Below are 27,930 nucleotides of genomic sequence, written 5' to 3' on the forward strand. Positions count from 1 at the left end.
CCCACATTCATATAAGGTGCTGATAGATGAAGGGAAGAATTCATAGGGGAAAGAAAATGAGGAAGTATTGATTGGATTTAGGTGTGGAAACAAAAATTTTAATAGAGAGAAAAGGGGGAAGTTTGTGGAAAACAAGGAAATTTTATTTTCCATAGTCTAGGTGATAAGGATTGCTACGGAGCATGGACAGGTTAGAGGTCAGAAACTAATGTGCAGGCCCAATGAGCTGTAAAGCCTATCTGGGAAGAGAGCCCGGAGCCATATCGCCAGGGGATGGTGTCAAAGCAGATCCATAGTTCGAAAAACAGTATAAAAAGCCCTGTCTTTCTGAATGTGTTCTAGCAGTCCCTCAGCCTTCCTGGTCATTCCGGGAGAATGAATGTAAAGATTAATAAGGGCTTTCCTAACAGGCGTTGTTCCTTGTTCAAGGGGAGCATGCTCCTCACCGTTGGGGGCTTGCTAGCCAGGCTCACTTCTAACATGGTCATGTACGCATATCTCGGTAGTTTCTGCTGCCACGATCACAATATGTTAGCATTCCGCACACGTTTACACATTCAGATGTCATATTTGCATGCTATTTGTACATTTTGCATGTTCATATAGCCATGACATATTCACGCGCGGTTATATTCACGTACTATACGAAGTCAACCTCGTTCGTGGAACAACGAGATGCACCGCTTAGGGGAGGGGTAGCTAGGGAGGAATCTAGTGCTCTCAGAGGCTCGCAAAGCCGATGTGAAGACACCCGTGGGATAGCGTGGAAAGCACAAGCTAAGGCATCTGGTCAGCGCCTGCCTGGGGACACACTGCCCAGACGTGCCAAAGGGAGGACTGGCACCCAGGGCTCCTGGATTCTAGGACCAGCGCTGGGTCTCTAGGCGTTGCAGCGAGGGGAGGTGAGAGCACCGCAGGGCTAGCCCTGCTTGCTTCTCGTGGCTGGACCGTGGTGTCCACGCCCAGATGCAGGTTGGAGGAGGGCACCGAGAACCTCCCCAAGCAGGGCGTGGAGGTCAGAGTGGTCAAGGGGGCAGAGCACATCGAGCCAAGGTGTTAATGTTCGGGCTTTAGAGCCGAATCCCTCCTCCACAGTTAACAGCAGAGAGTGGCTCCGGGCCTCAGGTAAAGGGGGCCCCAGGGGCCTCGGAAAGCGTCGTGTCCAGCACCGCCACTAGGCTACCCGACGCAGAAGCCTCTCGGAGGAGGTGCAGCCCCCGGCACTAAGGCTGGCTGTGTGCCAAGCAGGGCAAACCCCGGGGGAGGGGGGAGGGTCTCACCGTCGGAAGCGCTTTCACCTGAGCCTGGCAGTTAGGGGAGCAGGTCGGGAGGGAGTGAGCTCCCCCTCCCTGGAGGGGTTCAGGGGGAGGTTGGGGAGGCACAGCGGGGTTTCTTGACCAGTGCTTGGCTTCATGGGCTGACCCAAGTCTCTTCCAGTGCTCGGAGGCGGGAGCAGAAGGCACCTGGGGAGAGATTTGAATCCCGTGCCAGCGCGAGGAGCGGAAGTCGCGGGGGACGGGGTGGAGGTGAGGGGGAAGCCTCCCCCGGCCGCCGCCACCGCTCCCTCCCCCACCCTCCTCGCACTGCCACGTCTCGAGCGCTGCGACGCCGCCGGAGCTGAGCGGGGCCGGCTCTAGCCCCGCCCCTCCATCTCCTCCTCCCGGCTCGTCTCCCAGGCTTGGGGAGCGGAGGGGGCCGGCTCCGCCTCCGGAAGTGATCGGGGGAGGGGCGCCGTGACGTATTTCCGGCGAGTGGCTGGCGGCCTTTGGAGCTGCTGTTGTGTTGGCCCGGGTGAGAGAGAGGGAGGCTCGGAGCCGCCGGAGCCGGAGCCGGAGCCGCCGCCCCAGGAGCCCTAGGCAGGTCCGAGTGAGTGCGGGCCGTGGGCTGGGGGGGCGGGCCGTGTTGCGGGAGGAGGCCGATGTTGCCAGGGAGAGCGTCCGGGCCGGGCCCGAGACAGGCGGGCGGGCGGGCGGGGGGGAAGTGACACGCAGGCGGCCCGGGCCGAGCGGGGCCCGGAGCCAGGGACTCCCGAGCTCGGGCCCCCCCCGGGCCTCAGCTTACCCGCCTGGAACGTGGGCAGCAGGACGGCCCCCCTCCCGGGGCCGCGGCCAGGAGACGCGCTTCACCGGTGCGAGCCGTCAGCGTCCGCGCCCCCGCCGAGGGGCCCGACCCAGCTCCTGGCCGCGGCCCCGGCAGGGTGAAGCATCCTGCTCCGGGAGGCCCCCGGCCCAGGCCCATCTCGGCGCTCCTCCTTCCGGGCTTGCCAACTCGTTATTTCCCTGCCTCTTCGTTTCCGTGGGTCCCCTCCCCCAACTCCCTCCTTCCAAATAAACGGCGTTGAGCAATCTGGGCCTGGCCGGCTTCCCGGCCCGGGATGGACGGACGGACTGACCCTCCCGGCCGGCGCCTCTTGTGTCACCGAAGGGATTCTCCCGGCCCCTTGGGCTCGGCAGCCGGATCTTTTATCTTCGAGTGATGTTTTGTCGGCCCGTCAGTCCCGGCCGCGAGGGGCCAAGCTGCCCTGGTGGAGGGCGTTCTCCCCCCGGGAGGCTCCGCACTTTGGGCACCTGACGGGCCTGACTGCGTCTCCCCTTTGTCCTCTTGGTCGGAGGCTTTGGTAAAGGCAGTTCTCCTCCCATGGAGTGACACGAGCTGCTTTTTGTTTGAAGTGCCGGGCTCTGTTACAGGGTCATAAATGGAGCAGCCCCGTCCTTTTAGGACTCTAAGGTACATGATCCCAGAACATTAAAATGCCAGAGTAGAGAATAGGCTCCCCCTGACTTTGGGAACGGCACCCATTCCAGGAAACTGCCTGCTTAAAGGTGCGGAGTCAGGAGATGGGGCCACATGCACAGGGAAAAGCGGCAGTGGGCCCGTTTGGTGTAACCCAGTGCATGACGGACTGAAATGCCACAGACCTTGGTTGGAGCGGTGTGTGGGGTCAAACAAGTTTGTGTTTTATCTTAAAGGCGAGAGGGACGCTGGAGATTCTTGAAGGGAGTGACAGATTTAGACCGATGCATAAAGTGTGCTGTGTAGATTAGAAAGACAAGAGATCTAGAGAACTGTGACCAGTTAAGAAACTATTGTAGTAAGACTAGGCCAAAAATGTTGAGGGTCTGAACTTCCAGAGTAACTTGTGATGCGGGTTAGAATTGGCAAGATTTGGTGGCTGATCGTATGTGAGGTGAGAGAAGAGGCCAAGATGAGGCTGAGTTCTTACACCTGGGTGACTGGTTAGTGGCATCAGCAAAACAGGAAGTTCGTAAGAGAGGAGGGTTTGAGAGGGAAAAAGAATAACTTTTGTTTTGGACCTGTTGGGTTTAAGATTCTTAATGGGACAACTAGTTGGAGGTGTTCCAGAATCAGTTAGTGATATGGGGCTGACATTCAGAAAAGATACTAGAGGTGGGCTGGATATGTGGATGCTGAGGTCACTGAGAGGTAATATATGGGGAGAAGAAGGTGTAAGACAGAGCCTTGGAGACCACCACTCAGGTGGAGCAGAAGGGTGAGAAAGAGCAGGTAGAAAGGTAGGAGAACAGGAGAGCAGTGTCCTGAACGGCAGTGAGGAGAGAGTCCAGGAGTGGGGTGATGGTCCGCACTGTGAAATGCACTGTGAAAAGACTGAGGACAAGGCCATCAGATGGGGCAGTTAATAAGTCATCAGTCACCTTAGAGAGAGCCCTATCAGCTGAGGGAGGTTGGGAGACAGATTGGATGGGAGTGAGGAAACAAGAGGCCATGAGTGGGAAAAGCTGCTCCTGGGAATGTGAGAGAGGAGGATCATTGCCTGCAAGTCTTTTCTGTCACTCAGTAGGTGTGGGGCCAAGTCCCTTTGAACCTCCATTTCCTTAGGTATGAAATGGAGATAATACCTGAGTGGCAGTGTGGTGTGATGGTTTGAGGCCACCCTTGGAGTCACTTCTGACAGACCATTTCCTCTAGTATCTTTGACGGGTTATGTGCCAACCATGCCTCTCTCCACCCTCATGTCATCTTTTATCTGAAGCTTGGGGTCCCCCATTCCCCCTCCAGCTACTGTGAAATTACCCTGCATTTGGTTTGTATGTCCTTATGTGTTGTCTCTTCCTTTTAGATGTAAGCTCTTTCAAGGCAGGGATTGTTTCCTGTTTGTTTTTGGTTGTCATAGAGTGGATGCTCAATAAATGCTTGTTGATAGGTTCTGCAACAATGGGCGTGTCATTTAAACCTCTCTGTGCCCCAGACAGCTGTAACTATATGAAAATAGCTAACCTTTATCTGGAGTTTTTAAATTTTCAAAGTGCTTCCCACATATTATCTCATTTGGTCCTTACAACCCTGAGAGAGGTGCTGAGTGTTGCTGATCACAGTCAATGAGACAAGTTTCCATCGAGAAGGGATGAAGTGGTAGAGTCAGAGGAAGAGAATGGTTGGGCTGAAGCGTGTGAGAGACTCTGAGAGCCCATGGCTGCCCAGGAATTTGGTGGCCTTGGCAAGTCCCTCCCCTTCCCCTTGTGGAGTCTCAGGTTTCCATTTCAGAAAGATGAGGGCTAGATTCGATCAGAGCTTCATTCCCTTCTTTATACCACCACCTCTGTGGAAGTCTGGTGAAGCCAGTGAGCTCTTCTCAGAGTAAGGTTTTTAAATGCATTAAATAAAACAGAGAACTACCAAGAAAATGGCTTATGGTGCAATACAATAAAATATCAAAATGGTAAAAAAAAAAAAAAAGTTCTTGGACCTCAGGTTAAAGAGCCTTTGAATTCTTTTTTATCTCTGTGGCCCCATCAGTCTCTAAGTTCTTTGCTTTAGAAGTGCATGTGAGTTTAAAGATTTTCTCCTGCAGTTTACACATTGTACTGAAAGGTGAACTGAAGGGCAGATAGATGGACAGGACGAAGTTATTTTCCCACCACACATGTTAAGTAGCAGAGGAGTTTCGAAGTGTGGGTCAGGCTAACCCCTAGTTGCACCTTCATCCTTCTTGTCTGTTTTTTTTTTCTTAGTCTTTACTCGGGAACTAACTGTAGGGATCATCTCTCCAGCCCTTCACTTCACAAGGCCCGAAGGAGGTCACCCAGTAGTAATAACACTGTGCCAGCTGGGGCTAGTTAGGAGAGCAGCAAAGGCCTGGCCCTGGGGCTCTGGCATCTCATTGACTGTTTGCTCCTTCCATCCTCTGAGGCCTTTTCTCTCCTGCTGTGGAGGTAGTGGGCACACCTTAGTTTATTCCCCCTACCCCCTTTGCAAGTGAGTTCGTAATTCAGAAGGACTGAACTGGGCCAGTTACTTCTTTTTTGATTTATCTCCACATAGGATCATGGGCTTGATTGGTTTTTAAATTTCTTCATATTTTCTTAAAAAGTTGTTTTTTGATCATTTCCTACCATCTCCTGCACTTGCCCTTGTAACAGAGAAAAATGAATAACAGAACATCTGACTCTGGGCCCGTGTAACAATGTATTTGATATTTTGTCCTAGTCAAATTATTTCTGCCCTTAGGGAAGGAACTATGTTTTATACTCTCTTCTCTTGCACCTTTATTGGTTTTTCTGTTATTAGTTCAATTGAAGATCATAGACTTTGAGATCATCTAATCCAACTTCATTTTACAGAGGAGGAAACTGAGGTTCTGAGATGCTAATGAAGATGGAATTCTTATTCCCCCCTCCCCCTAATCTGGATCCATCTGAGACACCTCCAGCCCTCAGTCCCAAAATCTGTTACTTAATGAAGGGGTTCTTAACCTAAAGGTTTTGGACTTCAAAAATATATCTATTTTGATAACTGTAAATCAGTATGTTTCTCTTTGGCATCTTTTAGCTCCAGGAAATTGTTCTGTCTCCCATGCCTGGAAGGCTCTCCCTCCTCATCACCTCCTTCTCTGGCTTCCTTTAAATCCCATCTAAAATCCTGTGTTCTAAAAGAGCCTTTCCAAATCCCTCTTAATTCTGGTGCCTTTCTTCTGCTAATTATCCTTTATTTTTCCTGTATATAGCTTATTTGTATGTATTTGTGTCTCTCTTGTTAGACTATGAGCTCCTCAAAGAAAGGAACTGTTTTTTGCTTCTTTTTGTATCCTCAGGGTTTGTTTAGCACAGTGCTTAACATAGTCTGTGCTTAATCAATACTTACTGACTGCCTTTATAATCCTGTGTGTTTTATTTTTTACACTTAAAACATTATTCTGAAAAGGGGTCCATACCACAAAAGCTTAAGAACTCCTAGCTTAATGAGTTTTTTTTTAGTTTTTTTTTAAAATTTATTTATTTAACTTTTAACATTCATTTTCACAAAATTTTGGGTTCCAAATTTTCTCCCCATTTGTCCCCTCCCCCCACCCCAAAACACTGAGCATTCTAATTGCCCCTATCACCAATCTGCCCTCTCTTCTATCATCCCTCCGTTCCCTTGTCCCCATCTTCTCTTTTATCCTGTAGGGCCAGATAACTTTCTATACCCCATTACCTGTATTTCTTATTTTCTAGTAGCAAGAACAGTACTCGACAGTTGTTCCTAAGACTTTGAGTTCCAACTTCTCTTCATCCCTCCCTCCCTCCCCACCCATTCCCTTTGGGAAGGCACGCAATTCAATATAGGCCATATCTGTGTAGTTTTGCAAATGACTTCCATAATAGTCGTGTTGTGTAAGACTAACTATATTTCCCTCCATCCTATCCTGCCCCCCATTGCTTCTGTTCTCTCTTTTGATCCTGTCCCTCCCCAAGAGTATTGACTTCAAATTGCTCCTTCCTCCCATTGCCCTCCCTTCCATCATCCCCCCCACCCTGCTTATCCCCTTCTCCCCCACTTTCCTGTATTGTAAGATAGGTTTTCATACCAAAATGAGTGTGCATTTTATTCCTTCCTTTAGTCTAATGTGATGAGAGTAAACTTCATGTTTTTCTCTCACCTCCCCTCTTTTTCCCTCTACTAAAAAGTCTTTTGCTTGCCTCTCTTATGAGATAATTTGCCTCATTCCATTTCTCCCTTTCTCCTCCCAATATATTTCTTTCTTACTGCTTAATTTCATTTTTAAAGATATGATCCCATCCTATTCAATTCACTCTGTGCTCTCTGTCTCTGTCTCTGTGTGTGTGTGTAGTCCCACCAACTACCCAGATGCTGAAAAGTTTCAAGAGTTACAAATATTGTCTTTCCATGTAGGAATGTAAACAGTTCAACTTTAGTAAGTCCCTTGTGACTTCTCTTTGCTGTTTACCTTTTCATGCTTCTCTTGATTCTTGTGTTTGAAAGTCATATTTTCTTTTCAGCTCTGGTCTTTTCATCAAGAATGCTTGAAAGTCCCCAATTTCAACGAAAGACCATTTTTTCCCTTGAAGTATCATACTCAGTTTTGCTGGGTAGGTGATTCTTGGTTTTAGTCCTAGTTCCTTTGACTTCTGGAATATCCTATTCCACACCCTTCAGTCCCTTAATGTAGAAGCTGCTAGATCTTGTGTTATCCTGATTGTATTTCCACAATACTTGAATTGTTTCTTTCTAGCTGCTTGCAATATTTTCTCCTTGACCAGAGAACTCTGGAATTTGGCCACAATGTTCCTAGGAGTTTCTCTTTTTGGATCTCTTTCAGGAGGTGATCGGTGGATTCCTTGAATACTTATTTTGCCCTCTGGTTCTAGAATATCAGGACAGTTGCTTAATGAGTTTTGAAGTGTCATTTGCCATCTGAAATTTGGAATGGTGTCAACCTTTGACCTTTACCACATGACAAAATAAGCTTGTCTATAGCCAGAGACCCTAATCCCTATTCCTGTCAGACAGTCTACTAAAATGTCACTTTAACATAACTTCCCATTTCTGAATTCCCCCAAGCTTATTCTTTACAGTGTGGTAGTCATTATGCTTTCTTAATCCTTTATGTTTGTATGTATCACTATTGAGGATTAAAATGATCAAGGCACTTATATTAAAAATTAATCTGAGATTGTGAAAACCAGATGAATTTTGGGGTCTTATACCAAGAAGTGAAAATTCTCAAGGAATAGTAGAAAGCTCTAGACTGGGAACTTTATTATATCTTTTTTGTTTTCACATTGCCTAAATCTTCCCAAGCATTTTCTCCCTCCTGGAGAATCATCTCAGCCAAGAACTTTTTGTATGACCTTTGGAGCTTGAGTTTCATCATCTGTAAAGTGAGTGGTTGTATTAGATGATTTAGGGTCTCTTCTTTATCTAATCTATGATTCTTATTTTGTGGTTTTTTTATTATTAGCAGTAACTGTAGTGCTTTGGGCTAGAGTCCTTAAATTTTAGGACATTCTGTTTTACCTTGAAGGCAGTAGGCAGAATGTTGAAAAGCAGGTAGAAAATTCTACTTGGTCATAATTTAACCTGTGTTCATAAGGAGAATGGCTGAAACCTGTAGCCTTCAGCCATTCTCCTTATGATCACAAGTTGGCTATTTCTGAGTTTGGACATTTTATGGTGCACATGGTTGAGGGAACCTGGAATATTATATAGTAAGGTATTTTTGTGAGAAATAACTCATTGAGGCTCTGGAGGGGTGAAGATAAAAGATAAATTTATTGCTTGTGGGTGCAATGGTAAGGTACGACTGCAGTCATAAAAATAGACACGCCTTCCAGAAACAAAAGTAAGCCTTAAAAACTGCAAAGTCCCTCCCCTGTCTTGCCATTGGTTGGGTAATACAGGATGTATAACTTTCCAATACACCTACTACACAGTTCCCCCTTGATATGTTGCTCCTCCTGCTACATGCATTGTATGACTGTTAAAATGAACCCTTAGTCCTCCTAGAGGAAGAGAAGTTAATATTCATAATCTTATAACACATGACCATTCTAAGCAAGACTTAACTTTTTCTCTACTTAGCTGACTTCTAGCCTCAAAACAAGATAAAGCCAGTTGCATCCTTGCTTTATCTTCTGTGTGAGACATAACTGATTTGCTTGGCTATGTCTCTCATTCTGCTGATTGTTATTCTGAACTTATGGAAACAAATTTCTCCCTTTTATCTCTTTCTTTCCCCCTTCTTTTGCTAGAAGATAATCTAGTACTAATTTGTGTTGATCATGTCCCTGTTTAAATATTTCATCCTTGATAACCATAGGCAGAGAAATTCTCTTAGATATGCTGATTAGCTTGATGAGTAAAAGTATTTAATCAACATCTCCCATTGCTTTTCTTCTACAATCAATTTATTTTCTTGCATTTTCTGCAAGTTAAAAGACTTTCTGATATGTATGGATCCCTAGATTTCATAAGTCATATATTATATAATTTCTTTGGAAACAAGAGTTTTTTAATCATTCCTCACACTTTTTACGTAGGTTACAGAGAGTGGGGCTTTGTGAAGGGAAAATTGGTGGGGCAGTTTTTTCTTTGAGGAAAAACTCTCATCCTTAGTAGAACTGAGAAGAGCTAGTTGTAAGTCAGATTACACTGACCCCAATGAATGATTGCAAATCTCTAGGCATAAGCAGTAGATTAATATGTGGTACTATAAGGGATTGATCTATTTTGTGGGTTCTGTGAGTCCATTCTCCTTTTGTTCCTCCCCCTCTTTGGTCATGCTATTAACCAAATCATTAAGCTTTGTTACTCATTTGTAATGACTCGGACCTAGAAGCAACACGAAGTGACTAGGATTCTTTCTTAGATATCAGTGTCCAGGTGGGTATGTGGCCTTTTTCCCAGAGTAGCCCCTGGGTCACACCCTCTGAGAACCTTTCTCCTTGGGATGATGTGTAAAGCTTTGCAGCTGAATTTAGAACATAGAATTTGAGTTTGAATCTTGCCTTCCCCTCTTAATACTTTTGTGTCCTTGATCAAGTTACTTAACTTTTCTGGGCCTCAGTTTCCTCATTTGTTAAATGATGAGATTGGAGTATATAACTTCTCCAGTTCTTTTCTTTTTTAACTTAGTGTTCCTAGATTCCTTCCTCTCATATTTCTTTTATCCTCTGGAGTTCACTGAAACCTAATTTTCTCCTGAAAACACACATCTCTTGGCACCTTCTCTAACAATGGACATTTTCTGACTCCCTGGCATCTGGAGCCTAGAGAAGGAGTTGGCATATTCCATGATCTACATGGTCACTTATAGTTCCTTCCCCTGCCACTATTTGACCTTCTCTCAAGTGTATTCTGTCCTTTTCAGTTCTCATGGTTGTCGTCTTTGGGCCTCTTGGTCACCCTTCTTCCCAGTAAGTTTAATACCTGGTTCTCCTTCATCTTCCCCACCTCAGCAACCCTTGACCTCCAGTCTCTACCAATTGCAATTTCTAGAATCACTATCTCCAGTTCACCACAGTTTAGAAAACTTTTTGATAACTGTAATTGAGTACGATTGGTTTCCTTTGTCATCCTATATGTTTTATTATTTAAAAAAAACCATTATTCTGAGGCAGAGTTCATGATGCAGAAAAGGTTAAGAACCACTGACTTAGATCCACACTTTGCCTCCTTGCTTACTCAGCTTGCCTTGGCTCCCTTAATTCTGGCTCTATCAGGACCATGTTAGAGGAGGGAGGCTGAAATCACTGACTAATTCAGTTTAGTAGATTAAAAGAGGAATCCTGGTAGATAAGTGGCCGAAGGGTGTGAACAAGCAGTTCATCTTTGTGTAGTCCTTTATCATTGTTCATTTGAGTTTACCTTTTTATTTTTCTCTTAACTCCTGTGTTTGAACTTCAAAGTTTTTAACAGCTCTAGTCTTTTCATTAGGAGTGCTTGTTTGTTGTTGTTTCAGTTGTATCTGACTCTTTGTGACCTCATTTTGGGGTTTTCTTGGCAAAGATAATAGAGTGGTTTGCCATTCCCTTCTCCATTTTGCAGGTGAGGAAGCTGAGGCAAGCAGGGTTAAGTGACTTGCCCAGGGTCAAACAACTAGGAAGTTTCTGAGGCTGGATTTGAACTCATGAAGAGGAGTCTTCTTGACTCCAGATCTGGCACTCTATCCACTGCAAGGGTCATTTCTCATCCCACTTTTACTGGGTAAATTATTCTTGGCCATAAGCCTATATTTTTTGTGTTCTGGAGTGTTGTATTCCAAGTTCTCCGCTCCTTTATCATTGTGGCTGCTAAACTGTGTGTGATCCTGCCTGTAGTTCTTTGGTACTTGAATTTGTTCATTCTGGCTGCTTGCTCTAATTTTTCTTTGACCTGAAACCTCTGGGTTTTGGTTATGCTGGGGTTTTAGTAGGTGACTAGTGGATTCTTTCCAGTTCTGTTTTGCCCTCTGGTTTTGAAAGGTCCATGCAGATTTCTTTTAGGATTTCTTGAAATATATCTAGTCTCTTGGTTATGGTATTCAGTTAGTCCAGTGATTCCTAATTTTTTTCTCCTCAGTGTTTTCACCAGGTCAGTTGTTTTTGCTCTGAGATACCTTACATTTTCTTCTATTTTTACAGCCTTTTGACTTTGTTGTAACATTTTTTATTGTCTTGTGAAGTCATTGGCCTCTATTTTGTCCTTTCTGATTTTTAGGGATTTTGATGCTTTGTTATGGTTTTGTACCTCTTGTGTAAGACTTTTAATGTCCTTTGCAGTTCTGTTTCCTGTAACTCCTTTTTTTTTCCCACGTTTTTACTCTGGCACTCACATTTGTAACAACATTTAAAAAAAAAAACACAAAACTTAAAACTTTCGCTTTATCTGTTCCAAGAATGCCAGTTGAGTTTATGCCCAAGTTTGCCTTCTTTGAGGCTTTGCTTGTAGATGTTTGAGAATCAGCCTATTCGGAGTTTTTAACATGAGGTAATAGTTCGTGTGTGTGTGTGTGTGTGTGTGTGTGTGTGTGTGTGTGTGTGAACTTTTTTTGTTTGCTGATTCTTCCTGGGTGTGTGTGTGTGAACTTTTTTTGTTTGCTGATTCTTCCAGCCTACCTTATACATGCGATTTCATGGGTCATGCTCTGTACACTTAGAGGGAACGTCTGGCCTGCCCTGGCCTGGCTTTCTTGGGCTACTGAGTTCTAAACCTCATTCCAAAAGGCCATTGATAGGGGATTCTCCTTATTGGTACAGCTCACTGCCCAGCAGTTCCTTGAAGTGACTGCAGAGACCCAAAGAAGCTATTTAGCTCTCTGAAGCCAAAGAGACTTGAAGTATGTTCAAAGGACTACAAGCTACAACTGAGCCCACATGTTGCTCCTGGGGTCCAAGTTACATAGCTGTGCTTATTTTTAAACTTGCTTCTTGCTTGGTACACAGTCTAAGACCTGTGACCATTCCTTATCCTGAACTGAACTAGGGTGCCTCCAGGCACAGGCCCTCATTCCGAGTTGGGTCCTCTTCCTAACCCTAAATGGCCTCCCTTCAACATACTCCTGGTCAGACCTGGTCCTCAGTGTCTATGGAACTCTGTCTATGCCCTGTGCCTAACTGGGCTGGAAAAATTTCTCACTGTGATGTTTTTCTTGGATTTCCTGATCAAGATTCAGACTAGTGGGTTTGCTAGGTCTGTTTGGAGGAGTGGGAGGAGGTCTGTACTTCTTTCTACTTCTCAGACCTGAGCTCTGCCCTCAGGTGACTTCTAAAGGAAGAAATCCTAGCTATCAACAATCATTTGAACAAATGCACTAAATCACTAATAATTAGAGAAATGCAATTTAAAGTAACTTTGATGTTCCTTCTATTACTTGTCAGAGTGGCAAAGATGAGAAAAGAGGAAAATAACAAGTGTTGTGGAAAATATTGGAGGAAAATGGACACACTAGTACTGGACCTGTGAATTGGTCCATCCTTCCTTCAAAGGTCATTTGGAATTGACCCAGCTACTGATACCAAGCCTATGTCCAAGTAAATCTATGGATGTGTATGTACAAAAATCTTTAGAGTAGCTCTTTTCATGGTAAGCAGAAATGAGAAACTAAGAGGTTGGTCCTAACTTGAAACACTTCTTAGAGCATAGTTTAATGGGTGTTTCTTGAGTGCCAGTGGAGGGTAAGAACATTTTAAAAATTAAGGCATGGTTGGTCCCTGCTTTTAAGGAATTTGGTCTTATTGGCTTGATCATATCCATAAATAAAGTGATTAAAAAAAGAGCAAGCCACAATACATTAAAAGTATCACAGTTTTTGGTTCAGGCAAAACGTCTGAGAAATCTTCCAAAGTTCAGAGTCTACCTCCCCAACTCCAGGTGTGCTCTAATCATTTATGAGTTACAATAACACATTTCTGGAGTGCATTTGAGAGTGCTTTACAGTGTGCTTTCCTTTCACATTTTTGACAGTCACCTGAAGAGATTCTAAAAGTACTTTCCATAGGCCATTATGGGAAGAAGAAATGATCTGAGAGTTTTTTTTTAAAGAGAAAGAAAAGAAAAATCAAACTTGATAATGAAGCAAGTAACATGAAAAAAATCTTGTTTTAAGCATGAAATGCAGTTGGCGTATAAATCTGAACCTTCTCTTCCACAGACCAGCAAGTTAGCCTTGGTTAGTTTATAAGCTTGTACATGAACACCTGCTGTGTGTGAAGAAGTCAGTCAGGCACTAGGGAAATTAAAAAAAAAAAGACTTTCTTCTAACATGAGAGCCATTTAGAAAACAGCACATCAGTTGAGTACGAAGGAACATCAGCATGGAGGGTCCTGAGGCAGTGATGGGAGGATGCTGTTTGGAGCTTGTTCCTGGCGTGGGGATGGCGTGAGGACCACTCCATTGTGCCACTGCTTACCCACATATCCAGGAAGGTCTGTGGGGGAGTTGTGTATGTGAGTAGGGTCATGGTTCCGTGGGATGGCAGCCCTGGTATGGGGCATGATTAATAGGCAGTGGAGAGAAGACAACACAACCCTTACTTTGCTTCTGTTTTCTGTGCTCTTTGGGTTGGGAAGAACAAAACACAAATTCCTAATTGGGAGTTAATTGAAACTTAAGATAACAAGAGTGCTGCCAGACAAACTAGCATTGATGAGTTCAAGCCACCAACCAAATGAACTGCATCCTGGAGCACTTTGAAGGCTGAACCATGTGGTTGCTATGTTACTATAAAATAGTATTTGAAGACGGTGAAAAATGGGGTAAGTACAGAAAGACTGCAAAGAAGGGAAACGTGTGAGTTGTTTTAAAAAGAGAATGGAGTTTGCAAAGGAAATGCAGGGGAATTTGACTCTCAGTTCTAGAATGTACTAGTAAAGGAAGGAGAGCCAGCACTGCTTAATCCAGAGCAGATCATGTCATCCCCACCTCTCTTAGGGAGGGGTTACCAGACTGCTACATCAGGGAAATGCTGTAGAGATGATCCACTCAGATGTGAGCAAAACTTTTGCCAGGATGTCTCATACTTTTATGCAGGCTATGTGATTATACAGTTAAGTTTTTTTTTTTGTTAGGAAGTGGTTGAATTACTGTGATAGATCAGAGGATTGATAATAATATGTTGATATCTCCTTAGAGGGAAAAGTATTTGGGGGAATCTATCCATGATGTGTTGTTTGATGTTTTTATTAGTGAGCTTATTAAAGTATGACTCTCTGTCCTCTGTCACTTGGCTTCCTCTTGGTTTACCCCAGCCATTACCCCTTTTACTTCCTTTAGGCTCTTGACCCTGTTGACAGTTCAGTTTTACTTTGTTCTTTGCTCTTGAGCCCTCCTTGCCCTACGATCATCTCTTTCTAAACCCCAGCCCTTGTTCTTACTTTTGCTATTCCTACTTATGTGATGCTGCAGTATGCCACATAACAAGGCTAACTCACTGATATATCCCAGACCTTCTCCTTTCTCCATACGACATTCAATCTCCCATTCTTTACAATAGCTTTTGCAAATCTTGTTTCCCAAGTCACTTAGATTCTCCTTCTCCCTTCCCTTCACCTTCTCAGCTGAGGTCTTAGCCTCATCCTTCATTAAAGAAAATCCCCAAAATTTTAGAGTCCGTCTCCCAATCTTTTCAACATCTTTTGTCAATGTTTCCTCTTTTGCTCTAGTCTTAGAGGAAACAGGTGACTCTTCTCTTGCGAATGCCAACTTCTCTATTTGTGTACTTGATCCCTTTCCTTCTCATCTTATCTAGGAACTTGCCCTTTCCTTCAGTAGGAAGGAACCAGCTCCTTCCTACTGCTTATAAGCATACCCAGATCTCCTCCATCTTTGAAGAACTTTGACTTGAGTATACCCAGGCTAACAGCTTGTCTCTTCCCTTTCATAGCCAAACCGCTAGGAGAAGCCCTCTATACTCATTGGTTGCATTTTCTCCCTTCCTCGAAATCTGGCTCTCTTCTCTGGCCACCTCTTGTACAGCTTCACAAATTACCTTACACCAGAAACCAGACCCTGGAGGAATTCATGTAACTTTACTAACCAAAGTGCTTCTCCCCAGCTGCCACTTGCCTTTGTGTGTTGTCTCCTGTGTTACTATAAGCTCCTGAGAACAGCAGTTGTCTTAGTTGTTGTATTTGCCCGGTGTTTAGCACAGTGTTGGGTTTATAGTAAATGCATTTTCTTTCATCCCCTTTGGTCTTGTCTGGATGGGGTCCAGTGCTCTGTTCTAGGGTACCTTCTTAATTTCTCTCTCCGTGTCTCATCTTCTCCCATCAGTTTACCTGTTCACTTAGTGCAGACTCCCAGATCTGGATGTCTCCAGACCCATGTCAGCAGTTGGCTATTGGGCATCTTATTTGCATGTCCCATAGTCATTTCAAATTCAATACGTCCAAAACAGAATGCATCAGGAGGCTGTCCAGATTCCCTGCTCCCCTTCAGTTATTAGTGTCCTCTCCTTCACAGATTGTTTTGTATCTGCTTTCCTGTATACTTGCTGCTTCCCTTCAGAGGAATGCAGGGTCTGGGAGGGCAGGGGCTGCTTTGTTTTTGTCCTGGTAGCCTTAGTACTTAATAAATGCTTGATGAAAAAAATTAGCATCATAAATAAAGCTGTATTAGGAAATGATGCAAAATCCTCCTTTGCTGACACAGTGTATTTGGTGCTTTGAGGATCTTTGTTTTTTGTCACTGTGGGTGCTCTTTTAACTTCTCGGCAATGGCAGGATTAATTTGATCATGCTTCAGAAATGGTGAGGGGCTAGATTTTGGCTTTTTCAACTTTTTCAGAATGGGTGAGGCAGTCAGCAGTTACAAGAGCAGCACTCCAGGGTGGCCTGACTGTGGAGGATCTGGTAGGAGAGAAAAATGGAGGAGAATCTATTTATACCACAGGTTTTGGTTATGGTGTGTTTTCATCAGCTTCTGGTGAGCACCTCCTTTTCCAGGGCAGGCATCACTTTCTCTACAACTTGGAGAGAGTCTTAGAGAGGGGAAGTGATTTGCCCAGGATCATACAGCTACTCTGCTAGCTCTAGGTCCACTGTACCATATTGCCTTTCTACCATAAATGGGTATGTTTAAAGTTAATAATATAAATAACATTTCTGACAATTTAATCATTATGAATATAATTGGTGAGTTATTTAAAAGAGACATTTTCTTTTAAAATGTGAATAGTAATGGCGTAATTTGTCTGCTTTGTAAATGTAGATCTTAAATTAGTTTGCACCTGTGCTTGGCTTCTGGCCAAGTTCCTTCTTCCATTTCACACAGTACATATGACATATATATTTTTTAAATCAGCAAAAATCCAGCTTCTTTTCCTCCCTCTGCAGTGGTTCCCCTCCCTCATTAAGAACAGAAGAAAAACAAAATCACTGTTACAAAAATGTGGTTAAGTACTGTAAGCTTCCACATTAGCCATGTCCAAAAAATCTGTCTCATTTGGCACTCTTTGACCTTCACCTCTCTCTCAGAAAGTAGGTGGGGTGGCATGTTTCATCATGAACCCTCTGGAATAGTGATTGGTGATAAAACTGATCAGTGGTCCCAGTCTTTCAGAGTTGTTTGTCCTTAAAAATATTAGTGATGTAAAATTGTTCTCCTGGCTCTGTTCACTGTACTCTGCCTTATTATTTCTTATCCTTATGAAATAGATGACATACATGACACTTTAAGATTTACAGAATACTTTTTGAACTCCATAACTACCCTATGAAGTAAATGCTATGAAGATTATTAATTCCATTTTCAAAGGAGAAAATCTGAGGTTCATAGAAGCTACAAGACTTGGCCATCTAGCTACTGTGTCAGGCAGAACTTGAACCCAGGACTTCCTGACTCCAGGGCTACATTGTGACACATCACTCATAGAGGAAGGCAGTCAGGAACCATAGAGAGGACATTTTGGAATGGTGATGGATGGGTGGGAAGATTCGAGATAAAGAAATTACCTTTTTGCCACCTTGACACTTTCAAGGAGGACTTTTAAGGACAGAATGGATTAAGGTCACCTTTTCACAGAGAGACAGGATGAAAAGACTGAATTTGGCAGTTGGATAGTACAGTGGATAGAGCAGTAGGCCTCAAAGCAGGAAGACCTGAGTTCAAATTCAGCCTTAGGCACTTCCTAGCAGTGTGACCCTGGACAAATCACTTTCTGTTTGCTTCAGTTTCCTCAGTGGTAAAATGGGGATAAGGACAGCACCTACTTTCCAGGGATGTGGTCATGATCAGATGAGATAATGTATGTAAAAGATTAGCATGGGGTCTGGCATGTGGTACATGCTATCTAGAAATGCATGCTATTATTACTGTCACCATTATTATTTGGAATCAGATGACATGGATTTAAATCCTAGTTCTGCTGCTAACTATGTCATCCTAGGCAAGTCAGTTGTATTCTTTGGGAACTAGTCTCCTCATCTCTAAAACAGGGGAATTGGGCTGGATGCCTCTTAGGGACCTTTCAGCTGTAAGTTGCAGCTCTTAACCTTAGTATTGTGTCTGTCATACTATGAGTCTTCAGTAGCTGTGTTGTCCAATTTAATGTTTGTTGTCTGTGTTTTTTATAGTTGAGCAACGATAATGTCGTTCATCTTTGAGTGGATCTATAATGGCTTCAGCAGTGTCCTGCAGTTTTTAGGTAAACAAGTTTTGTTTTTTAAATATATTTTAGATTTAAAGCTTTGTATACATTTCCTCACTAAAGGTAAAAGTGAGAAGTCTGTTGCAGATTGAACAAAGTTGTAGTTTAAATTTTTGTTTATTTTATAGGCCTCTACAAGAAATCGGGAAAACTTGTATTCTTGGGTCTGGACAATGCAGGCAAAACAACCCTTTTGCACATGCTCAAAGATGACCGATTGGGCCAACATGTTCCAACACTACATCCAAGTAGGTCTGAAGATGCCTAGTAGCTGCTTCTGCTGCTTCTGGAGAGCTGTGTCTAAGCTAGCGGGTGGATTCTAAATTGGAGCCTCACTTGTGTTAACACAAATTTAAAAGAAAAAAAATAATCACTTGGAAACCATTGTGTAGGATACATTCCAATTGTAAACATGTAGATAATATGCTATTTGCATCTCTCTGGTGGTGTTTTAACTCATAGTCTGGTCATGAAATTCGACTGTGATTGAGTCCTCACTTCTGGGAAGTAGCAGAAAAATAGATACGCCTTTCATAACCAGTTAGGATGATTTGAGGGTTGCTTCTCTTTGCTGAATGTATGTTCTCTAGTATGCTAAACACATGATCATATTATTAATGTTTTAGCTCAATTGAAAGATATTTTCCCCTTGCAATCTTTGTACAGCATCTGAAGAGCTGACAATTGCAGGCATGACTTTTACAACTTTTGATCTTGGTGGACATGAGCAAGGTAAGAGATAGTTTGTGCTGCTTTGAGTAGTCTGTCGTACCTAACGCTGGAACTTTTATTGATAATCACAGACTTAGTTTGGAGGTCATTTAGTTTAAAACTTCATTTTTCAGATGAGTAAATTGAGATCTAGCGACAGATGAAGTGAACTTGGATTTGAATCTTAATCCTAGGCCTCCAAATCCAGCATGTTTGCCACTGTGCTAATTTGCATTTGTATGAGGATCATTTAGTCCTCTTTTTAGGCTTGATACACACATAGCTTTCTTATTCCCAAGTAGCTTTAATGTATAGCTTTAGAGAAATAATCTGAGCAGATCACTCTTGTTTGTGTACTTTGTTGGCTGTCTTACATGTGACAGTCTTTTAAGGCTGAAGGAGGCAAACTAATGGAAATGGGGATGGGATTAAAAAGGGGCAGAAATGTGCTATGAAATGTAATTACTAAGCCTCCTGTTGGAGCATTATGATTATGTTGTAAGTGTTTTGATTGACATCTAATTCATTTTTATTTTATTTATTTAAGATTGGTACCGTGTCTCTTTCAAAAGGACTTGAGGTGACTTACAGATTAAACAGTGCAAGATAAGACATTTCAGGATAAAACAGAACAGAGACCATCTGAAGGAAGCAGAAGGAATAGATGTTTGAGCAGACTAGAGCATTCAGGCAATGACTTTTGCATTCAGCTTTGTGGCAGCCAGGGCAAAAAGGGAATCTGTTTGATACATTGTTTTTGTTTTCCTACAAGAGTGTACAAACTCATCTGCAGAGAATTTTTTTCCATGGAACTAAACCCAAGCAGAAATATATCATGTGGGTTTGTATATACAGAGCATTGAATAATGTAATCAACAGTATCTTGATTGAATGCAAAGACATTTATCAAGGACCTGCTGTGTGCCAAGCCCTGGGACAATCCCTGCTCTAGGAGCTCACATTCAGTTTGGGCACACTCTAGATAGAGGAAGGTTCTATAGGAGGGTAGGTAGATAGGCGCCTGGTACAGGATGGGAATGGTTATGGAGGTCATGTCAACGTGGCAGATGATATGGCCTGGGAGTTCTTAAGGTATATTGGCAGTGGTGGACTGTGGGAGAGAATGTGGGGTAGGAGGTGGCTGGGGTGTTGGTGGGGAGGGCTTAACCCTATTATCTGCTGCCCATCTAGTATTATGAAGTTAGAGAAAAACTGCTATGCTGCATGATTTTCTTAACCTTCTATGAAGGCACTGGGCATAGCATTAAATCATAATTCAGTGAATGTATTTCTGTAAAGTGAAGCACTTTGCTTCCTGAGCTAACTTAATACTGGGATAGAATCTGGCAAATCTGGAGGAAATGTAACATGTCACGTTGATAGAGAATCTTTTTTGTTAAATGTTTAGGTCATTGTTTCCAGGTTTTGTTCTTAGGGAAATAAATGAACGTTTCTTTTTTCTTTCTAGCCCGACGGGTTTGGAAAAACTATTTACCAGCAATTAATGGGATTGTCTTCCTGGTGGACTGTGCAGATCACCCTCGCCTCCTGGAATCCAAAGTTGAACTCAATGTATGTTTGTAGTCTTTTTTCAAAACTCTTTGTCCTCAATCTCTTCTCTGTCTGCTTCCTATTGTTTTGACATATGTTATGGTGTTGGATTTTTGATTCAAGTACTTTGGAAACATTTGTAGTACTCCTTGTCTTTCTCCCTTCTCATATATACTGGAGTATTGAGTTATAAGTTCTTTACCTGTTTCATTATTTCAGGGATCTGTTATTTCACTTGTGTGGTCATTCACCTCCACCATGACAGATTGTAATATTTATATAACATCTTAGTGACGGGTCTTTGTGAGTTGCTGTGGCTAAAAAAAAATTATCACCTTGGAGTCACCTATTTGGTGGTAAGCTTCTCCAAACTTAGTTGTATTTAGGAATGACATAGGGCAAATCTGGGTTATCAGGCCTGTTCTTGAAGCCTTTCCATCTTAGAATCTACCAGAGCTTGTGTTTCATTGACATACTTTTGAAGACCCCAGGGTGACCACCATCCTGTCTGTTACCAGACCTCAGAATTAGATGTCTCATGTTTATTAGTGTTTGCATGGGAAAACTTAAGAGTTTAAGGCTAAGAATATAGTGGGTTTTGTGTTTTTTTTTTTTTTTTGCTACATTGCTGGAATAAGTCTCTTTCTCCCCTACCTCCCCATTACAAGTAAAAACAATTTTTAACATTCATTTCTTTAAAATTCTGAGTTCCAAATTCTCGCCCTCCTCTCCTCCCCCCCAGAATGGTAAGCAATCTGCTATTGGTGAAACATGTGTAGTCATGTAAAATATTTTACCATATTACTCATTTTGTGGAGGAAAACTTGATAAAAAAATAGAAAGTGAAAAATGGTATGCTTCAGTCTGCATTCAGACTCCATCAGTTCTTTCTCTGGAGATGGGCTAGCATTTTTCATCATGAGTCCTTTGGAATTGTCTTGGATCATTCTATTACTGAGAGTAGCTAAGTCATTCACAATTGTTCATTGCATAATATTGCTGTTACTGTGTAAGTGTTCTGATTCTGCTTACTTCACTCTGCATCAGTTCATGTAAATCTTTCTGGGTTTTTCTGAGAGCATCTTGCTCATCATTTCTTTTTTTTTGTAATTAATTTGTTTTCAGTTTTCAACAGTCATTTCCATAAGTAAAAATTTTCCCCCCTTGCTCTCCACAATGGTATCCAATCTTGTATGGGTTATACATATACATTCTTATTAAACACATTTTCACATTAGTCATATTGCATAGAAGAATGAAAATGAATGGGAGAAACCACGAGAAAAACCAAAACAAACCAAAACATAACGAAAGAGAAGAAAATAGTATGCTTCATTCTGCATTCCGACTCTCTAGTTTTTTCTCTGGATGTGGATGGCATTTTGCATCATGAGTCCTTTGGAAATGTTGTAGGTCCTTGCATTGCTGTGAAGGGCTAAGTTTATCTGATACAGCACTTGCACACTATGGCTCTTATTGTGTACTCACTTGATTCATCATCAGTTCATATAAATCTTTCCAGGTTTTTCTGAAGTCCTCCTTTTTGTCATTTCTTATAGCACAATAGTATTCTATTCTATTTGTATACCACAACTTGTTCAGCCATTCCCCAATTGATGGACATCGCCTTGATTTCCAGTTTTTGGCCACCACAAAAAGAACTGCTGTAAATATTTTTGTACATATGGGTCCTTTTCCCATTTTTATGATCTCTTTGGGATACAGCCCTAGCTTGCTCATTATTTCTTATAGCACAGTAGTATTTCATTACAATTCTGTACCACATCTTGTCCTGTCATTCTTCACTGGATGGGCATTCCTTCAATTTCCAGTTCTTTTCACCCCCAAAAAGAGATACTATAAGTATTTTTGTATAAATAGACCCTTTTCCCTTTTGGGATACAGATCTAGTAGTATTATAACCCTTTGGGCATAGTTCCAAATTGTTCTTCAGAATGGTTGGATCAGTTCACAACTCCACCAGCAGTGTATTAGTGTCCCTATTTTCCCAGTCTTTTCTAGCATTTGTCATTTTCCTTTTCTGTCATATTAGCCAATCTGATAGGTATGAGGTGGTACTTCAGAGTTGTTTTAATTTGCATTTCTCTATTCAGTAGTGATATAGAGCGTTTTTTCATATGACTATAGATAGCTTTGATTTCTTCATCTGAAATCTGCCTGTTCATATCCTTTGACCATTTATCAATTGGGGAATCATCTGTATTCTGATAAATTTGATTCAGTTCTCTAGTTGAGAAATGAGATGTTTATCAAAGAAACTTGCTGTAAAGATTGTTTCCCAGCTTTCTGTTTTCCTTTTGATCTTGGTTGCATTGGTTTTGTTTGTGCAAACCCTTTTAAATATAATTAAAATTATCATTTTACATCTCATAATGCTCTCTCTTGTTTTGTCCTAAATTCTTCCCTTCTCCATAGGTCTGAGAGGTAAACTACAGAATGAGATTTCTGAGAGAGGTGTTACAAGCCTTTATTCAGAGTCAGAATGGAATGTTTCTTCTGGCCATAGTGATGCTTTTCTTTAGCCTCTGTCCCTACCCTTGCTTCTACTCTCCCTGCTCCATTGAAACACAGTAGGCTGAATGACTGGCCTTTTGTAGGCCAGTGACCTCTGTCTGGGCTGTCTTTCATCTCCTGGCTTCCTTGACATCCAGTCTTGCTGACTTTTCTTCCTGTTCTTGTCTTGTACAGGTGTTTTTCCAAAGGTCAGCCCTTGAGTTGTTGCTTTTAGTCCTTTAATTAACCTTTTCCCTGGTAGCTGGTGATGTCCCAAGTTCAGCTCATCTCCAGACCCAGGTGTCAGTTTTAACTTCTCTTCAGCGTTTCAAATTCAGGATATCCAACATGGAGCCCAACTTCTCTATCGCAGTGAACCAGACGCAAAATCTTTCCTTGCCTTTGCCTCTCAAATCCAGTAGTTCCCAAATTCTGCTTTCAAAATCCCTCACAAGAAGTCTTTCAGAATGCTGTTATTGCCTCCATCATCTCCTTCTACTTGGCTGTTAGAACAGTCTCTGTAACTAATGTCCCTTTTGCCATCTTTTCTTCCTTCTTATCTCTCTGGCTTTAAGTTAAAGTCTGCTTTGGCATGGCATTCAAGGCTTTGCATAATTCATATCCTCTCTCCTTGGCACACTTTGCTTGTATCTGATGCATCACCTCTTTGTCAATGCTTGTTTGAAGCCTTTCAGAAATGACTTCCCTCTCTTTGTGCTTATCCAACCCTCCTCATCCATCAGGATCTAGCTCAGATCACACTTGCTTCAGGAGGCCTTGCTCAGCTCCTCTAGGCTACACTGAACCTTCACTGCATACCTCTCTTGCACACATATCCTTGTGTTTATGAGCTGCTTTTTTCTGGGTATCATGGTGGGTCTGTTTTTTTGTCACCTTAAGTGTTTCTCATATTTTTTTTTCATATTCATAACTATTTTATACTTTCTTCATATTATTTTATAAATATTTCGTATTTTCTTCAGTTTCCAGTGGTGGACCACATAGGTGCCCACTTCATGCCCATTGAGTTAGATTCTTGACATGCTTGTTTACAAGACTGTTCTAGTTTTCATTTAAATTGATCTCTGACAGACCTGCCTCAGAGCATCTTCAAAGATCACTTATAACCCCATGTGTGCACTATATGGCTAGACTGTGTGCAGGACTGATTAACTGCACTTTGAGTAGTGGTGGCTGGAGCAACTCTGCTGTGATATGTGCCTAGCCCTAGGGGCATCTGAATCAGGGCCATTTTTCACTGGTGCAAAGGATGTCTCAGTTGCGTAGTGCTAGAAAGGTGAGTTGATAGTCTGCCCAGCTTCTACTTAATTGTTCAGTTACAAGAATTGTCAGGTGGACTGCTCAAGCACCATTAAGCATCAAATGTTTGTTCACCATCCTTTGGTATTTTGAAAAAGCCTAACTTTGATGTCTTGTCTTTAGGCACTAATGACAGATGAGACAATATCCAATGTGCCAATCCTGATTTTGGGCAATAAAATTGACAGATCAGATGCCATCAGTGAGGAAAGACTCCGAGAGATATTTGGGCTTTATGGACAGACCACAGGGAAGGTAAGTGAGAAACATATTGGGGGGGAAATAGGAAGCCTTAAGCCAAAACTTTCCTGTTGGAGAATCTGGATTTTAACTCTCTTTTGAGAAGTTTAAGAAGACCAGAACTTTGTTTTACTCTGAATGTTTCATAATTTTGGTGGCAGGACTGTGTTCAGATCTTAGCCCTATGCCCCTGAATAATACCTCTGCACACCCTACCTTCTTGAGACCAGTGACATTTATCAAATGAGAATTTAGAGGAGGTTGGTAATAAAGGCAGAATTATCACCTTCATAATTTAGGCTTTGTTGGATTCCATTCCCATTTTATTTGACAAATTTTTCTTGGAAGACCTTTTTTATGCTTAGCTAGACTTTAATTTTAGGGAATTTGTTTCCAAAGAAGAGCAGTTGTGATTTGATATTCCCTTCCAAGCCATAGATCTCAAATCATGTTATCCATTGTTGTAATTCCCTGGTGAGATAGATAGTATTATTATCCCCATTTTTCAGATAAGGAAACTCTCTCTCTGAGGTTAAGTCTACAGAGCAAATCAGTAACAGAACAAGGATTAGAACATGAGTCTTCCGGAGGAGTAGACCACACTGGCGCCAGTTGGAAAGATGAATCTGTTGTATAAAACAGGTATGCGAGAGATAGAGACAGAGAGAGACAGACAGAAAAGGAGAGACAGAAAGAGAGAGAGAGGAGGGAGGGAGGGGGAGAGAGAGAAAGAGATTTATAATAGTTAGAGCAAGAGTCTCCCAACCTTCTTAGCCAATAATGTGTTTTGGTTTGGATGTTTGTTTAAATCTTTTTCTTCCTCCCCTGCCGTATTGATATCTCCCTGACACTGTTTTCTTGTCTCTTTCCCATCCCATTATCACTGTTCCTTTGTCTCTGCAAATGGACCTTCAGATGCTATTCATGCCTCCTCTCTATGAGTGTGTTCTCTACACTATGAAGTTTTTCCCTGAACTTAGCTGCACACATAGTGAATTGTTAACAGCCTCATCTTTGAGAAGAATTCCTTGATTTGGTGGCATACAAGCAGTATCTGTCCCTTCCCTCATGGTCGCTCATAGTCTGCCTCCAAATTTGCAATGCTACTAATTCCTCATGCCTTGGGTTCTTTGGGAATTTACTTGCCTTTTCCCTCAAAGTCTCCTAATCATTAGTTAGGCTGGAGATGGATTTGAGTGACTCCATGCTCAGACTGCAAGGCCACCAAGATACTGATCACCTCTCTGTTTTGACTCCTGTAGGGAAACGTGCCGCTGAGGGAGCTGAATGCCCGCCCGATGGAGGTGTTCATGTGCAGCGTGCTCAAGAGGCAGGGTTACGGCGAGGGCTTCCGCTGGCTCTCTCAGTACATTGACTGATGTGGGGGCAGTGAAAATAAAAGCCTTTTACTTCTCTGGACCGATCCTGTTCACAGCTTCCTCGTGGACTTTTCTCTTATGACACGGAAAGCTCTCCGACTGCATCCTGGTGTTGGGAAAGCCAGGAGGAGCCTTGGGCAGCTCTCTGACGGCCCAGTGGTTGACACTTGTTCTTTTCTACCCTTTGAGGGGGAGCGGAGCACCTCCCCACGGGCTGGGCGAAGCAGACTCTCACCCTCCAGGGCTCTGGCCTGCTGGGGTGCTTTGCAGGGGCAGCTGAAAAGAACAACTTGTCTCACCACTGTAGTCGACAGAAAAAGAGAACAATTCTATTTTTTGAAAGAAGTGTTATCATTGTAATCCGTGTCCCTTCCAACCTCTTCAGTTAACATTCACTTGTTTAGTCCAGAGTCTATATTAGGGTTTTTTTTTTTTAAATCTATTTAATGGCATTTAGATATTTTACAGAAATACTGAGCAAATATATTTGAGACCCACAGTAAATCTAGGTTTGGGTGTGGCTGCCCTGTAAATCACTTGGCTGTGTGGGACTAGGCAGATTCCGGATCAGATGCTTTCATGGCCCAGTGGTTCAGTGAAGTTTCTTGGAGCTCTCCTATCTTGGTGACTACCTTGCCTTAGGAGGTGCTAATTTGAGGTATTTTTTCCTTCTGCTGCATGGAATATTAGAAGAGGGACAACATCTTGGTATCTGGTTTTGTCCACAAGCTTTCTGCAGCAGTAGATTAGGGCCGTAATTATCAAAGGGGCTGATCATTTGCAAAAAAAAAAAAAAAAATTAGAAGTGCACAACATTCAACTTGCTTTTATCATGAAAAGGTTATGAATTTAAACCAGATTCTGCTTTTATACTCTCTTTAATTTTTCACTCCCGCTTAGAGCACTTTCTTTCCTCCTCTTCAGTTATTTAAAAAAAAAAAGCTGACTTAATCCTCCCCAGAAAGCAGTGGGACCAAAACGAAACATTCTGCTTCATTGCATGCTGAAGATGTCTTAAGTCACTTTTGGACACAGGTTAGGGAACCATCTTCCAAAGACAGCTGATACACAGGGGAACATTGACAGATTGAGATCGTTAGATTCTCCACTGACTAAGGCTTAGCTGGATCTGATGGGTGATTCCAGAAAGTTAACTGGGATTGAACTGAATAACTGGATTATAGAAGTGGGTTTCCTAGGCTGTTGCTGAAATGTTTCTTTCCCGCAATTTACCCCTCCCTGCATCAGAAATCTATGTTCTGTCAGATTAGCCCCTGATCCTGAACCAAGGTCATCCACTGCCAGAAGCGAAATGCTCCTGTGATGTATACATCAGTAAATGTGTGTGATAATGGCTTCCCATTTCTTTAATGCCCTATGAAACTGGACTTCTCTTAACTGATTGTTAGCTCCTTGGCAATAAGAACTAAGGTGACTATCAAGATAAAACCTACCTTTACTGTTTGTCTAAAATATGTCTCTACCCAGCATTGGAAGCTGCAGTGATGTTATATTTAGAGGTGTCTGGACTATATTCAGCTTAGAGGAAGGGGAGAAATTGTTAAGAGGACATCTTGGAATAGGAAGAGTTGGTCTGCTTCTTCACTTAGGCTTGTCATTCTTGATCCTCAGTCTTGATGTGTTGGAGTTCCCCATGGCCAAATACCGAAATGGTTTAGCGTGTGACAGATGTGAGAATCTTGGAGGGCCATAGTTTTTCTGTCTGAAGGAGGTTTCTTTTGAATATTTTGCAGTTGATGTTATTTCTTAAAACAGCAAAGCAACAAAATGAAAGTTTATGTGGGTTTGAAAGGGGCAGATGCCTTAAAGTGAACAAATCTAGTTATCAACGACTGAACCAAATAGTGGCCTTGCTCCTCTTTTTTTTTGCAAGAACTGCTTGTACTTCTCTATGTAGAGGGTGGTTGCTTCAGTACTGAGCTAATTTTTCTCTGTAGTAAGCTAGATAGTCATTGCCCCAAGGTCAGCCTTCTGTGAAAGTGGTCTGTGTTTACCACTGGAGAAAGAAGGGGCCAAAGTGAGAGGAATCATCCTCCTTCTGCCCCATGGCATATGCACCATTCCTCTACAGAGACTGCCGAGAAATACAGCCAGTGGATGTTCAACGTGTGACCACATCAGGGGTCCAGGGCTGCTTACGGATGTTACTGTGAATGGAAACTTCATTATGTTATATCAAGGTGTTTGCTGTTCCCCTTTCTGGAAAACTGAAGCAGCCTTTTGCAAAAGAAGGTCATTCTGTATCCAATGCATTTTAATAAAAAGCTAAAAAAGAGTTTGCCAATGAATGTACTAGTTTAGTTATGGTT

General features: G+C 42.5%; 1 protein-coding gene across 4 annotated transcripts; it reads left to right on the forward strand.

Annotated features, from left to right (window-relative positions):
• Positions 1–1,004: 1,004 nt before the first annotated feature.
• On the forward strand, positions 1,005–27,909 carry SAR1A (secretion associated Ras related GTPase 1A). 4 transcript variants are annotated; one of them, XM_072628727.1, is made up of 7 exons: positions 1,005–1,125; positions 17,812–17,882; positions 18,014–18,133; positions 18,552–18,617; positions 20,065–20,168; positions 24,105–24,236; positions 25,484–25,640. In XM_072628727.1, exons 2-7 carry the CDS (start codon positions 17,825–17,827, stop codon positions 25,598–25,600), a joined length of 597 nt encoding a protein of 198 aa, XP_072484828.1. In that variant the 5' UTR covers positions 1,005–1,125; positions 17,812–17,824; the 3' UTR covers positions 25,601–25,640. The 4 variants fall into 4 exon arrangements, with proteins under 4 accessions (XP_072484828.1, XP_072484829.1, XP_072484827.1 ...); XM_072628728.1 differs by lacking the exon at positions 1,005–1,125 and adding an exon at positions 1,737–1,856; XM_072628726.1 differs by lacking the exon at positions 1,005–1,125 and adding an exon at positions 1,749–1,860 and having other exon boundaries at positions 25,484–27,909.
• The last annotated feature ends 21 nt before the right edge of the window (positions 27,910–27,930 follow it).

This window comes from Notamacropus eugenii, chromosome 1, assembly GCF_028372415.1.
Source record: "Notamacropus eugenii isolate mMacEug1 chromosome 1, mMacEug1.pri_v2, whole genome shotgun sequence".
NCBI lineage: Eukaryota > Metazoa > Chordata > Mammalia > Diprotodontia > Macropodidae > Notamacropus > Notamacropus eugenii.